Source organism: Globicephala melas, chromosome 14, assembly GCF_963455315.2.
Source record: "Globicephala melas chromosome 14, mGloMel1.2, whole genome shotgun sequence".
Taxonomy (NCBI): Eukaryota; Metazoa; Chordata; class Mammalia; order Artiodactyla; family Delphinidae; genus Globicephala; species Globicephala melas.
The window spans coordinates 68,299,703-68,315,318 of NC_083327.1; the positions used below are offsets into that span (position 1 = coordinate 68,299,703).

General features: G+C 38.7%; 1 protein-coding gene across 1 annotated transcript in view; it reads left to right on the forward strand.

Moving 5' to 3' along the window:
- Window positions 1-1,224: 1,224 nt before the first annotated feature.
- Window positions 1,225-15,616, forward strand: part of UTRN (utrophin) — a 490,808-nt gene continuing 476,416 nt past the window's right edge. The window contains exon 1 of the mRNA XM_060283969.2: window positions 1,225-1,319. Coding sequence (XP_060139952.1) covers window positions 1,241-1,319 — 79 coding nt within the window. The 5' untranslated portion in view covers window positions 1,225-1,240. The remainder of the gene's footprint in view (window positions 1,320-15,616) is intronic.

The window sequence follows — 15,616 nt, forward strand, 5'->3', positions numbered from 1 at the left end:
AGCGTCTCATATCCAATCAGTTTCCAAATCCTATTGACCTTTACTTAATATCTAATATACCACAAGTCCACGCACTTCTTTCCATGTGCCCTTATTTAGGCCACAATCATGTTGCTTCCCAGCTTAAAACCATTTACGGGATTCCCACTGCTCTTTTTTTTTTTTGGCTGCGTTGGGTCTTCGTTGCTGCGCGCAGGCCTTCTCTAGTTGCCGAGAGCAGGGTCTGCTCTTCTACTCTTCATTGCGGTGCGTGGGCTTCTCATTGCAGTGGCTTCTCTTGTTGCGGAGCATGGGCTTTAGGGCGCGCGGGCTTCAGTAGTTATGGTGCACAGGCTTAGTTGTTCCACAGCATGTGGGATCTTCCTGGACCAGGAATCGAACCTGTGTTCCCCTGCAGTGGCAGGCGGATTCTTAACTACTGTGCCACCGGGAAAGTCCCCCCACTGCTCTTTAGGAAAGCCTTGACATGGTCTCTAAGGCCCTGTCCCTGGTCCTATCTACCTCACCTAGTTCAACAGGTCTCTCTCCTCTTGGCTGTTCTCTCCAAAAGCACTGGCCTTTGCTCAGGTTCATGAATGCTCCATGATTCTTCCTGCCACTTAACATGGGAAATTCTCTTCCCACCTCTCTTTTTGGCTAATTAAATTCATCTCATCCTTGAAGGCTTGGCTCAAATGTCACCTCTTCAAGAAAGCCTTCTTTACTTGCCCAGAGCAAATCAGATTCTTCTTCTGTATGCTCATACTACTCTATGCTTCTCGTTTATACATTCGTAACATGTTAGTATTATAATGAAATAATTCATTATATAATTAATTGCTTGGTGTCTATGAATTTCAAGATAGTACAGGCTGTGTCTCTTTTTGATAGTCATATTTCCATTGCCCAGATCAGTGCCTTACACAGTCTGATTGAATATTTGCCGAATGAATGGTTACTATATATAACTTTATATAACTGTATATGACTATATATATAATGTATATGTATAGTTTGATATTTATAGTCATATATATTATATAGTCATTATACATATTATAGTTGTATATTATAGCAATATATGTGATATGTTCTATATGTTAATATATATGTCAACATATATGTTATAGTCATATATATATATTTCAAATCAATACTTTCCCATTTCTCTTTAGGTATTGATGTTGATCATTATAGAAAACTGAAAGTCTTAAAAAGAGGACCTTGTAAAGTCTTTGGATTATATTGAAACTCAGCTAAGATGGCCAAGTATGGAGAACACGAGGCCAGGGCTGACGATGGGCAGAACGAGTTCAGTGACATCATTAAGTCCAGATCTGGTAAGTAATGGAAGCTTAAGAAAATGAATGATTTTTATGCATAAACTACTTAGAAGACACAGGTTTTTATTGGCTTGTTTTGTACTATTCTTGTGAGACAAACTTCTTTTGAGAAACATAATTCTGACAAATGACTATTACATTGTAAATGGTAATATAATATCTCTGTATCCTATCTTAATTTCTCAACCCAACTTGGTCTCCTGGTATGTTGCTTGACATTGCTTGGTGAAACTGCCACCTGTTAGTGGATTGCTGTTCATTGATAAGAAACCCCTTGAACACAAAATGCAGCTTAAAAAAAATGATGCTTAAAGTAAGAAGTACTGTGGTTTCTGCTGGGATGGAGCCTCTTGAATTTTGCTTCCATACTGCCTTTCCTCCGTCCCATTTGGTGACCACTTCTAGGCCAACAGGTGTCTTCCTACCTGTTCTTCCCATTTTGAAACTTCTTATGAACCTTCTCGAGGCACAGTTTCCACTTAGGTAATATAATAAACTAGACTAAGACAGATTAATGGTTTTCTGTGAACATTTAAATTGGGGACTTAAGGATACCACTCCCTCCCCCAATTTTTTTTATATAACCGAGTGCTTTTTGACTCTGGCTGTACAAATGAATCAACTGGGGAGTTTTTTTAAAAAAAAATGCAGATGCATTGTCTCCACTACAGAACTATTGAATAAAAATTTATGTATTTTTAAAAAGCTTCAAATACAATTCTGAGCGAGACTCTATGGGGAGATATTTTTGAGCAGGCAGGACCTTTCTGAGTTTTGAAAATTGCACAGAACTCCACCCTGGGTGTGAACACTATACTTAAGTAACTTTGAGAGTTACTTTGGGCTATAAACTTACATCCAGAGTCACTTTAAAACCATAAAAGGAACCTAAAGTCTGTTTTTGCTGTGTGCACCGTCTTTATTATGTTAGGAAGTTACTTCTTATTGTATGAATCTGGAGAAATGTGCCCTGAAAATAAGCTCCAAATTAATAGAGATGTACATTTAAGATACATTTCCCTCTATGACACTATTGTTGGTTGATTGGTAAAGATTTTGGGTATTACAGTCTTGGCTCTAAATATGTAGGTGCTATTGTGTAGCTTGGAGGATATTTTGGGGGGTACAGCTTAATATCTTATTTTAAAGTATGCTCTGAGAATGTTTTATTGCCCCCACATTATTTTTGATTTAAATGCTTTAGTAGTATAGAGTACTATGTTGATATAAGGGATTACTAATATCTTCTTAAAGAGTATAGAATGTATATCCAGAAATATATAAATGTAACAAGGAGGAAAATGAACATGAGACAATTTAATGTATCCATGCTTGTCATGTTCTATAAATTGTGAGGAGTTATGTTATGTTCTTAAATAGTTTCCTGACCTCCATTACAGTAAGACCTTTGATATTTATAACTATGTACTTTAGCCATGTTCATAAAAAAGTAATTATATAAGTTTAAAAATACTGGGTATATATGATGAGTACCCATAACTTTCAAACTATTCTTTAAATTAAAAATGATTATTTCAAAAAAAAATGATTATTTCAAAAGACTGACTATTCTCATACACTATTGGGAGATAGTTGGGCAAAAATTATTCCGTTTTTTTAAAAAAATTTTATTTATTCATTTATTTAATTTTTTAGCTGCATTGGGTCTTCACTGCTGCACACGGGTTTTCTCTAGTTGTGGCGAGCGGGGGCTACTCTTTGTGGTGGTGCGTGGGCTTCTCATTGCAGTGGCTTCTCTTGTTGCAGAGCATGGGCTCTAGGTGCCTGGGCTTCAGTAGTTGTGGCTCGTGGGCTCTAGAGTGCAGGCTCAGTAGTTGTGGCACACAGGCTTTGTTGCTCCATGGCATGTGGGATCTTCCCGGACCAGGGCTCGAACCCATGTCCCCTGCATTGGCAGGCGGACTCCCAACCAGTGCGCCACCAGGGAAGCCCTATTACATGTTTTTAACATATGCATACCAGTTGGCCCAGTAACTCCATTTTTGGAGTTTTGTTCCTAGGGAACACACAGAAATATACAAGTAAAAATTTGATCACAGAAAAAAATGATAAACACCATAAAAATCCAATATTGAGGATTGGTGAGATCATAATTTCCCAAAGTATTTTGAAAGCAGCGTAAGTTCTAATGTGTAATTCAAATAAGGATGTCATAGGCAAAATAATTTTAGGAAACAATGGTTAACCTACTCTGTTCCTTTTAGTGTAGGGCACTTGAATAAATCATATAGAAACTCAGTGGAGCTAATTAAATTAGCATGTATTCATAAAGTAGAAGATTATACATTCATAAAAATGTGTGTGTATGTATATGACCATAGAAATATGTTCTTGATGTTACATAAAAAATATGTGCAATATGAAGTCATTTATGTGAAAAATATTTTTTTTTCAAAAAAGTTTAGCAGAGTGTATACTAAAATGTTAATAGTGGTCATCTTGGCGTTTGGGGATTATAATTTTTCTCTTTTTGCTCATATGTACTTTCTAAAGCTTTTCAATGAGCCTGTATTACTTCTTATATCTTTAAAGTATTTTTAAAGTATTCTTAAAAATCTCAAATTGCTTCGAGTGTTTTAATGCCAAGGTGATGACTATTACTTTTTTTTTTTTTCTTGATGGCTCCTACTTCAAAAAACATTGAAAAGTTAGCAGTTGCATAGCTGAGATCTGAATCACATTCTTTTGGCTGGATTATGTTGCAAAAAGCAGTAGATAAATTTGGATATGAATGGGCCTATTAGTTCCAACCTTGCTTTCTGGAAGGCACTTTTTTGATTCTTTTAAGGTAAATATTAACTCAGTGGTCAGTTCTCATGGTACTCTAAAATTTACATGTTGAACAGGGATCTTCAGTTCAGATTAAGTCAAAGGACTCATCTACATATGATGCATATATTTTTTTAACATCTTTATTGGAGTATAATTGCTTTACAGTGTTGTACTAGTTTCTCTTGTACAACAGATTGAATCAGCTATATGCATACGTATATCCCCATATCCCCTCCCTCTTGTGTCTCCCTCCCACCCTCCTTATCCCACCCCTCTAGGTGGTCGCAAAGCACCAAGCTGATCTCCCTGTGCCATGCAGCTGCTTCCCACTAGCTATCTATTTTACGTTTGGTAGTGTATATGTGTCAGTGCTACTCTCTCACTTTGTCCCAGCTTACCCTTCCCCCTCCCTGTGTCCTCAAGTCCATTCTGTACATCTGTGTCTTTATTCCTGTCCTGTGCCTAGGTTCATCATTTTATTTTTTTAGATTCCATATATATGTGTTAGCATACAGTATTTGTTCTTCTCTTTCTGACTTACTTCACTCTGTATGACAGACTCTAGGTCCATTCCATAATTCAAAAAGAGTCATGTACCACAATGTTCATTGCAGCACTATTTACAATAGCCAGGACATGGAAGCAACCTAAGTGTCCATCGACAGATGAATGGATAAAGAAGATGTGGCACATATATACAATGGAATATTACTCAGCTATAATGCATTTTTTTTTTTTTTTTGGTACGCGGGCCTCTCACTGTTGTGGCCTCTCCCGTTGTGGAGCACAGGCTCCGGACGCGCAGGCTCAGCGGCCATGGCTCACAGGCCCAGCCGCTCTGAGGTATGTGGGATCTTCCCGGACCGGGGCACGAACCCGTGTCCCCTGCATTGGCAGGCGGACTCTCAACCACTGCGCCACCAGGGAAGCCCTATAATGCATATTTTTAAAGATCCTCCTTGGATATGTTCTATGCTGAATTTTTGCTTTTTCATTTTTTTAAGGGAATGTTGTCCTACAGGAGAATTTTGATTCAAATCTGTTCCTATATGTTTCTTCCTTTTGAGGGACTAGCTATGGAGGAGGGCATAGAGATTAGGGTGGAAAAGAGAAGTGATGTTGAGATTATACTGGTAAATTTATCTCTTGGTTTATGACGATTCCTCTTCCTCTCCAAATCCTTGAGTTTGGACAGTCTAAAAGCCTGGCATCATAAAAATATTGGTGCATTTTATGTTAAGGTATTAGGATTGTTTATATTGACCATATTCAATATTAATTTGCTTTATGCAGTGTATGAGGTTTAATAATTTTTTAAAGTCATTTTCACCATCTAAGCAGAAATCTGAACTATCAAGAGTAGGTGAGGAAATAGTTTCATGAATATAAAAGTCATACATTTCTTTATGGTTGTAATACATTTGCCTTGGATTTGAGTGACTTTTAGAAAAGAACTTGAAAGAATATGACCTTTAATTATTCAGGGCCTGGGCTTGGGTAAAAGTAGATCTTTCCCTAACTTAAAACACGCAAGTCAAATTCATCCGTCGAGTGCATCTTTGATAGCCTGAATTAGTGGGCTTCAGAAAGTTTAACAATTTATTAAGTATTTTGAGAGTAGGCCAAGAGTAAGAATTGTTTTTAAGTGAAATATGTTGTCAGTGGAGTCTGTGATGCATAAACTTCTGCTTGGAACATTTTAAACATGAAATAATAAAATGGTTTGAGATATGTATAAAATCAAAGACTATCCTCTCCGCTATTTTATTCTGTCAGTAGCTGACACTAATGCCAGTAACATAGAATAAGTCAACCTTTTCTGTTCTTCTCAGTGCTGGTGTGGTAAGTTTTAGCTCAAAGCCCCCTAAAGAGGGTAGGCTTCAGGGCTAAAGACTGTGCCAACTAGCTCCAAGTGGGGATTTTGACTGTTTAGGGATTAGAAGCAGAGATGCTCAGATGGGAACATTTGTTGAATGAATTAGTCGGTAAACTCCACATCGTTGTATGATTGAAAGCATTCTTTCAAGGCCTTTAGGCAGGAAGCCTGAGTGGAACAGTGTTATCATTTCTTTCTTCACCTTTTCTATTCTTGTGTAATCCTGGGATCTAATTGTCGAGGGAACCTTAGAGGCCCAACACCTGGCCATGCCTGTGCGGTGGTTACCCAACCTCTGCTTGCACACCTCCAGTGATGGGATCTCACTGATGATGATGATGATAATGATGATAATTCTAGCAACTTACATTTACGGAACACATACAGTGTGCAGATGTGGTGCTCAGAGTTTAATCCTCACAACCACTGCTTCACAGATGACAGACATGAGCCACACAGAAGTATAATAATTTGCCACACTGGCCTTCTTTCTATTTCTCCAAAGGCCCAGTCATGCCTACCTCAGGGCCTTTGCACACCCCTCTTCCCCTGCCTTTGCCTGATGGGCTCTTTCTTGTCATTTAGAGCTGGGCTTCGGTGTCACCTCTGAGAGGACTTCCCTGCTGACTTTAGAAAGTAGCTCTCCCAGTCATTCTTGACTGTATCACTATTTTTAAGTTCCCCATATGCTCTATCACTATCTGGTACTTTTCTTGTTTTTTGTGCTTGTTAATGTCCTTCCTACTAAAATTTAATTCTACAAGAGTAGGGACCCATATATCCCTGGGACCAAGCCCAGTGTCTGGCTCACAGTAGGTGAGCAGTGAATGTCTATTCAATGAAAAAGGCTACAGAACTAGAAAGTACCAGAGCTGGGGTGAGAACTCAGGTGATCCGACTCTAGAAACCCTCATTTGACCTCTGTAGAGTGCCCAGTTTCCTAATTTACCAGGTAGTTTATTCTGTGGCTGCCGGAATGTTCTTTTTTATTTTGTACCTAAATCTATCTCTTAGAAAATTTGCAGAGTATCAATTGTATTTATATATCCTCTTCCTTCGTAGTTACAAGATTGGGACCCTGGGCTGTGAGACAGAGCTGCTCCAGGCCTCCGGCTGGCATCACAGCCCTGCTAAAGGAGGGCCGATTGCAGGAGACAGCGTGCTGCTCCCGGCCCTGATGATTGTGTCTGTCGTTCTCTGTTAAGAGTTAGCAAAGGGGAAAATAAGAGTTAGCAGTCCTCTGGGTGGAAGGTAGAAAAATTGATAATCTGTTTCTGACATGAATTCCTTTTTCTCTTTTCCCCTGCCTGCTGCTCAAGGCTTTTAACTGACTGGTGAAAAAAAGGTAGTGGATTTCAGATGCACTGCGATATGGCACAGTTTTAAGTCCTGGTCTGATGCCCAGATGGGTATCTGGCGTTGAAAGAGCTGGTAGGGGTAGGGGGAGGGAGAGAGAAGAAAAGAGAGGCCAGTGAAATAAAAATAAAATAAATTATTTAATATGGAATATTGTATATACCAGGTTACATTTATAGCAGGCCTAAAAAGATGCTATGTTTGCAATAAAGTAAACTTGCTTAACAAGGTGGGGTTTTATGAAACTATGAGGAAAGTTACCTTATTTGTTTATCTTTTAGAGGCCTTTCTTTAGGAAAGACAGTGGTTACGTTGTATTTCCCATTGGTCTACCTCTTTCTCTTTCATTTAAAGAAATATCTGTGAGGGGATTTTCCTAAAGAGTTTAAGGGACTGTGAAAAATAGTTCTTGTTCTTGTTCTTGTTCTTCTTCTTCTTTTTTTTTTTTCTGAAGCTTTACTTGGCTGGAATACCTGTGCTTTGAAGGGAGTCTTTGAGCAGATTTGGTTTTTTTCCATGAGCCCTGGGGATTTGTGTTGAGGGACAGTGACCCTGGTGGAAATTCAACTCCGGCAGAGGAGAGCAGCTATTCTTGTCATGCGCATAAAAATATTCTCTGTGTTCGTACCTCATTATGCTGAAGTACTGCCATCATAGAAAAGATTCCTGTATTCATGTGATTCTCATGACCTGTTACTAGGGCTGTGAAATCTGTGTCGGTGATCTGTTCTTGAGAGAAAAACATGAATTGTGGAGAATGTTCTAAACAGTGGAAGTACTTTATTATATAGACAGAACGGAAAACTCAGTTTTATTGAGCCTTATTTGAGTCCAGATTTGAGCTAGATGCCAATAGGATGATTTTCTGGGAACAAGGGAACATGCAAGATCGTTGATTTTCTGGGAACAAGGGAACATGCAATATCGTTGATGGTTGTAAAAATTACTTAAAATTTTATTGCGAAAGATTACTCAGGGGCTTTCACATGTATTGGTTAGATTTTTTTTTCTCCTTAAGTTGTTTCTGTGGAGGCAGAGGTGTTTCCTGTATTACTCTCTCTGTTTTTTTGTATGCCGTAAGTGTTTAATAATGAATACAGTCAGTTTAGTATTTGAAAGGTGAGTCAGTGTGAGTTTTTAATATATATTTACCTTCAAAATGATGGCTGTGGACTGAAGAATCTAAGCCAGATCTAGTCCTTTCACTTTTCTTTCCTCTGCTCCTCGATTAACACCTGTCAAGCGTGGGAGGCAGGTGGGCCCGGCTCCCCCGTAGCTCTCCGGCCTTGGTGCTGATGCCTTTTCACAACCAAACACCTGAGATTTCTTTATATTCCGTGGGCCTTCTCTGTCAGAAGCTTGGTCTCCTAGCCTAGCTAATAAGGGGAACTGTTTGTGTGTGGGCTCATCTGGCAGCTAAGATTAAGGTTTGGAGTGGTACAACCTCACATTGGTTTTGAAAACTCAATTTACTAAAAAAAAAAAAAAAATCAGTTTTGGCACAGCCATTGAGCTCGTGATATAGAGCAGGAGAATAACGTTTCATAGGTGGATATTTTCAAATGAACTTTTTTTGGTAGGTGAGTGGTTGGCTAATTATGATTTCTGTCCAGTTCAATAATCTTAGCATTGAATTATGTAACATTTTTTTTTCCAAAGAGGAGAAGAAAGCACATAATGGCATTTCTGATGTAGCAGAGAAATCCAACAAAAAATATGACTATGTCTCGAAAGTGGCACAACTTTGAAAAATGCCGTGGTTGAAAAAATCTCTGCTTAGATCATCTTCTCTAATTCCATAGTTTTAATATTTGCACATTTCTTCCATGCCATGTTCTAATTAAGATTTTGGTGTAGGACGTTTTCGTGAAGAAGACCTGGGGATGGAGAATAGCATTTTGAGGTTAATACTGATTGATTGCTTCTCTTGCTACTCATCAGCTATGTGAGTCTTGTGATTTAATATTAGTTCAGTAATTACATAGATGTAAACATATGCTTTTATTTTGAAAGTCCGGTTTTGGGTTCAGCCTCTATCCGCTTCCTAACTCAGGCTGCATGTCAGATTGACCCCTGGGGATTCTGATTCAGTTAGTGGGGTGGGGTCCCGGCATCTGGAGTTTTAACAAGCTCGGCGGGTTCTCGTTCTGTTTAGTGCCATTGATTTATGGACAAAGGAGGCAGGCTTAAGACTCTTGGAACCAAAGTGAAAGTGGTCTGTGCATTTCAAAGGAGCAGGGAGAACTATAGTCAAATGTTGAAGATTATTTCTACTTACAAAATCTTCTTTTTAAATAATTTTAAGAGGTAATGGATTTCTTGGCATTGGACATTTTTTTCTTTTGCCTTGTATTCTGAAGGGTTTTGGTCGTGTTGAGCAAAGGTAAAACTGTGTAAAGTGAGTCAGGAGAGTGATGAAACTTGGTGCATTTCTTATTGTGGTCTGTTGAACCAGAGGATCGTACCCAAATATTCAGCCCTGAAATATTTCTTCATGGAGCACCTTGGTCTTCAACTTGGTGCATTGAACCTCTTCCTGCTGCAAGCTTAATGTCGAATCCTGAGTTCTTTTGTGGAGTCATCTGAACTTATCATAAAAATTTACTGTCTATCTTTTCTAACAAAAATTTCCAAGACACATGTGGTTTTGACTCGTGAGGAAAAATCCTCACATCCATCCTCTATGTTGGTTTTCTTTCGTTTTTTTTCTTTTTAGTTAAGTTATAATTTATTCATTACAATGGAATGATTTGCAATGAAAAATCACACATTCTGTATTGATATGGGATGATTTCTAAGATATGGTACAAAGTGTAAAAACATAATAACATTATGCTAGTTTTATCTTTTTTTTTTTTTTTTTGTGGTACGCGGACCTCTCACTGCTGTGGCCTCTCCCGTTGCGGAGCACAGGCTCTGGACGCGCAGGCTCAGCGGCCATGGCTCACGGGCCCAGCTGCTCCGCGGCATGTGGGATCTTCCCGGACCGGGGCACGAACCCGTGTCCCTTGCATCGGCAGGTGGACTCTCAACCACTGTGCCACCAGGGAAGCCCATGCTAGTTTTATCTTTAAGATTAAGGTGTTACATATGTATTTGCCTCCTTGTTTTTGTAATTTTAAATAGGTGAAATCTAGTACTTACATTTAATATAACTATACTTTCTTTTTGCTATAAAGTAATTTAAAAATGAGTGAATTTTAAAAGATGAATAATGATTTTTTTGTCAGTGATGAATTAGGAGTTAAGTGATGTATGGACCACCACAGCAAGTTCCCTAAGGATCTATAAACACACCCCAGAGGTCTTGGGATGTTGTTATATTCATTTAACCAAACCTAACCAAACACCAAACCCCCAATCTCTTATAGTCCTTGAGTTATTTGCAGTAAAGTCTTTGAGCTCTAATCTTTAACCTCTTTGAAAATACAGAAGGGAATATTCATTTCTTCATTGATTAAATAACCTCCAGGGTGGTTTGAGATACATAATTGCTCTTCTGTAAGTCATTGTGTGGAATTTGAGATCAGTCTCAGAATTTGATGAGATCTATTCCTGAGGCAGTTTTAAGATTGAGGCTTACAATGAGACTACCTGGTGAGGCCTGAGTGGGATTGATGATTTCTATTTGAACAGAGACTTTTGTGCAAGTGTGAATAAATATTTTTTCCTTCAGTTTTACTGAGATATAATTGACATACAGCACTGTGTAAGTTTAAAGCATCCAGTATATACCTAAGGGATAATGATTTGACTTACATACACCATGAAATGATTATCATAGTAAGTTTAGTGAACATACGTCATCTCATATAAAATCAGAATTTAAAAAGTAGAAAAATATTTTTTTTCTATTCTGAGAACTCAGGATTCACTCTCTTTACAACTCTCATATATAACATACAGCACTGTTAATTACATTTATCATGTTGTACATTACATCCCTAGTACTTTATCTTGTAACTGGAAGTTTGTCCTTTTTGACTAAAGTGTGGGTAAATTTTTTGTGTGTGATTTTTTTTTTTGGATAATTTTTTTTATGGCAAAATATACATAACACAAAATTTACCTTTTAAAACATTCTCAAGTATACAGTTCAGTGGCATTAAGGTACATTCATATTGTTGTGCAGTCATCATCACCATCCATTTCCAGAATTTTTTCGTCTTCCCAAACAAACTCTGTCCTCATTAAATACTAACTCCTCTTCCCCCTCCCTCAGCCACTGGCCCCTGTCATCCTTAGGAGGACGGCTTTTCAGATACATTTGAAACAAACAGACCACAAAATAAAACCAAAATCCACCCCAAAACAGATAGACTTAAAAACCAAATTTGGTTCTAGGTCGTAAATGATCCATTTCTCAAAGTGAAATGTTATATTGCCAGTTTAAAAATTATACTTTTTAAAATTGAGATATAATTGACAAATAATATTATATGAGCCTCAAGTATACAACATAATGATTCAATATTTGTGTATATTGTGAAACAGACTCACCACAATGAGTCTAGTTAACATATGTTCTAGCACCATAGTTGTAGCATTTTATTTTCTTGTGATGAGAGCTTTTAAAATCTACTCTTAACAACTTTTAAATATGCAGTACAGTATTATTAACTATAGTCACCATGCTGTATTTTATAGCCCCAGGACTTATTTATTTTATAACTGGAGGTTTGTACCTTTTGACCCCCTCCTCACTCATGCCCATCCCCAACCCCTGCCTCTGGTAACCATCAATCTGTTCTCTGTGTCTTTGAGATGTTTTTTTTAAGATTCCACCTATAAGTGAGATCATGAGGTTATTTGTCTTTTTCTGTTGACTTATTTCACTTAGCATAATGCCCTCAAGGTTTATTCATGTTGTTGCAAGGGGCAAGAATTCTATCTTTGTTATGGTTGAAAAATATTCCAATGTACATTTTCTTTATTCATCCGTTGATGGACACTTAGGTTACTTCCGTATCTTGGCTATTGTAAATAATGGTGCAGTGAACCTGGGGGGGCATAAATCTTTTCGACTTAGTGTTTTCATTTTCTTTGTGTAAATACCCACAAGTAGAATTCCTGGATCATATGGTAGTTCTGTTTTTATTTTGGGGGGGAACTTCTATACTGTTTTCCACAGTGGCTACACCAATTTATAATCCCACCAACAGTGCACAAGAATTACCTTTTTCTGTACCCTCACCAACACTTGTTATTTCTTGTCTTTTTGATAACAGCTATTCTAACAGGTGTCTGGTGATACCTCTTTGTGGTTTTGTCTTTTTTTTTTTTTTTTTTTTTTTGCGGCCGCGGGCCTCTCACTGTCGTGGCCTCTCCCGTTGTGGAGCACAGGCTCCGGACGCGCAGGCTCAGCAGCCATGGCTCATGGGCCCAGCCGCTCCGCGGCATGTGGGATCCTCCCAGACCGGGGCACGAACCCATGTCCCCTGCATCGGCAGGCAGACTCTCAACCACTGCACCACCAGGGAAGCCCCTTGCCCATTTTTTAATTAGATTGTTTGTTTTTGCTATTGAATTGTATTAGTTCTTTATATATTTTGGATATTAACCTGTTGGAGGAGGTCATCGAGGGGATGTGGCTGCTGGTTGACCTGCAGGGAGGATCCAGGCAATCAGAGGCTCCTCACCCCCTCCTCATCCTTGGAATATATGTTCCACTCACTCTTCCTACACTAGGAGCTACTTCAGGGATGTAGCCTTGAGAGAGTAATGTGTTATTGAGACCATCTGGATCATATATATTACTAAATCCCTTAAGGACTCTCTATAAACTCTTAAGAATTTGGCCAGGCAGAGATCTACTCGTCTTGCTGTCACCAAAGACAAGCCTCATATGTAAGTTCCCTTGCTTATTAAACCTGTCACCTACCAATGAGGAGTGGTCTGCCTCTTTCTTCCATCTCTCCTTGCCCTTTGTGTATGGGGGCCAGTTTCAGATTTTACTCAGGGAGCTCTAAAGGTTGCAACCAACATGACCCCTTATCAGGTATATGATTTGCATTATACTGTCTTCTAAAATTTAAAGTACAAGTATGACTCAGAGCTGGGAGAGTGAATCTGCATCTAATTTGGTGTTGAAGGCTCCTGGCCTTATCCAAAAGCCACCTTCTGGGCGTTGGAGGAGGGGGGCTCTGAGATAAAACGCCACGTATGCTCTAGTTTACTTTGTTACCGTATATAGTCCCTTCATAGGTGTTCAGAAAATGTTATACTGAAGGATGTAAAGATATTTATTTTTGTAGTTTTACATGTGGTATCAGTGGCCAGTTCTATAATATAACAGACCCTTCCTCATATGTTAAATCCCATTTTAATGCTTTGTCTGTAAAAAATTATCAGAGTGACTTGAATTATTTTAACTTACGTGTGCTTTTTCTAGAGATGTAGCCTGTTAGAAGAGTGTTGGTATTTGGAGAATGCATACACATGCTTGCCCTCTGTCTGGGGCTGGCCTTACTGAGAATTTGGTGTAGCACAGATCTGATTCTAGGGACCTGGCATCAAGGCACATTGCTCAGAGAGGGGAACTCATTTGCATGTATGTTTCAATGAAACATTTAGGGAAGTCTGATGCTGACCTATATTTCTAGCCGCCCCCAACCCCACAAGGCCTGCAAAATACCCTGTGAGGGAGGCCAGTCGTCCTTTTCTTGCCTTTGGGACATGGCTTGTTTTGTTTTCTGTGCTTGATTGTTCCTCCCTCCCCACCCCTTAGTTTTGAAACCCCCATCTTCAAACATCGGCATAAATGCCACAAAGCATTCTATTCTTCAATGGATCACAGAGCCACAATCCATGTCCTTCCCTCTTGTTCACTCTTTATTTCTATTTACGGCTCTTCTTGTTTGGGTACATGATTTCCTAATTTGACTTTCTGATAGCCAGCCCTTAGCTTAGTTGCCACACACAGTAAGTGCTCAGTAAAAGCTTACTGTGCATTTTAATGGTTTAATGAATCAGACTTACTTATATACATACCTTATTCATTCAGCAAATGCTTGTTGTTCAATCCGTGTTGCTAGATGATGATCCCAGAGGTGAGCAAGACGTGTCTCTCTTCTTCAGGTGCTCTCAGGCTGGCTGGGAAGAGAGGCGTAAAGAGACATCCCTGCACAAAACCCGGCGCCATGTACACAAGGCTGTGGGAACAATGGGAGGAGGAAGGACAAAGTCTTACCTTGTTGGGAAGGAGGGTGGGGCTGGAAAGAGACAGCCTTAAGAGGAAAGCAGTTGAGGTGTGCCTTGAAGGATGCATAGGAAGTAGCCGTGTGGATCATGGAGGAAGGGCATCGTTCCAAGCTGATGGATAAGAACAATGCATTTTAAGTCTGCAGCTGGTAGGTGAGTGTGGCTGGGTGGGACACGTGTCTCAGATGATGGGACCAGATTTTGAAAGCTTTTTTTTTGGCGGTACGCGGGCGTCTCAGTGTTGTGGCCTCACTGTTACCGTAAAAAAAAAAAAATTATAAGTCATGTTATAGCCCTTTCGGTATTAGCTCTTCCTCCAGAATTAATATTCTTTTCTTTTTTTTGCCGCACTGTGCAGCATGCAGGATCTTAGTTCGCTGACTAGGGATCGAACCCATGCCCCCTGCATTGGGAGCATGGAGTCTTAACCACTGGAAATCTAGGGAAGTCCCCAGAATTAATATTCTTGACTTGATTAATTTCTACATTTTAAAGGTAGTTTTTTACTCCTTAGTTACATTGACTACTGCTGTTTTCCTAAAGTATTGCCTCTTGGTCAGTTTATTTAGGTAACTGAATTGACTTGTTTCAATAGCATTTGTAATTTTTTCCATATGTATATTCTGAAAGAAAGGTCATGCTGCAGAGAAAAAGTAGGTTAATTAAAATGAGAAAAAAGTTTATTCATATTTATTTAGTATAATATAAAAGTTCTTTGAAAAGGTAGCAAAGAAAGGTAATATTAATCTCATCTTAAAGGGAAAATAATAATCTTGGACAGCTAAAAGAAAATCTACATGTGAAAAGAGCCTGGAAAACTATTTCAGAGGAACTTTAATTGAAGAATAGGATGTTTCATGCGAGGATAATGTCATCCTGTAATACTAATTTCAGCTTCAACAGATAGGATAGAGTAAATGCAAATTGAAAATAAATTAAGAACAGATGTTGAGAAATACCTTCCATTTAGGGAATAATTAAGTGGTGGAAAGGTGATTGGAGTTCAGTCAATAAAGCTGAGACGCTCAGAAATCATATTATTCAGGTAACAAATGCTTTTCTTAATGTG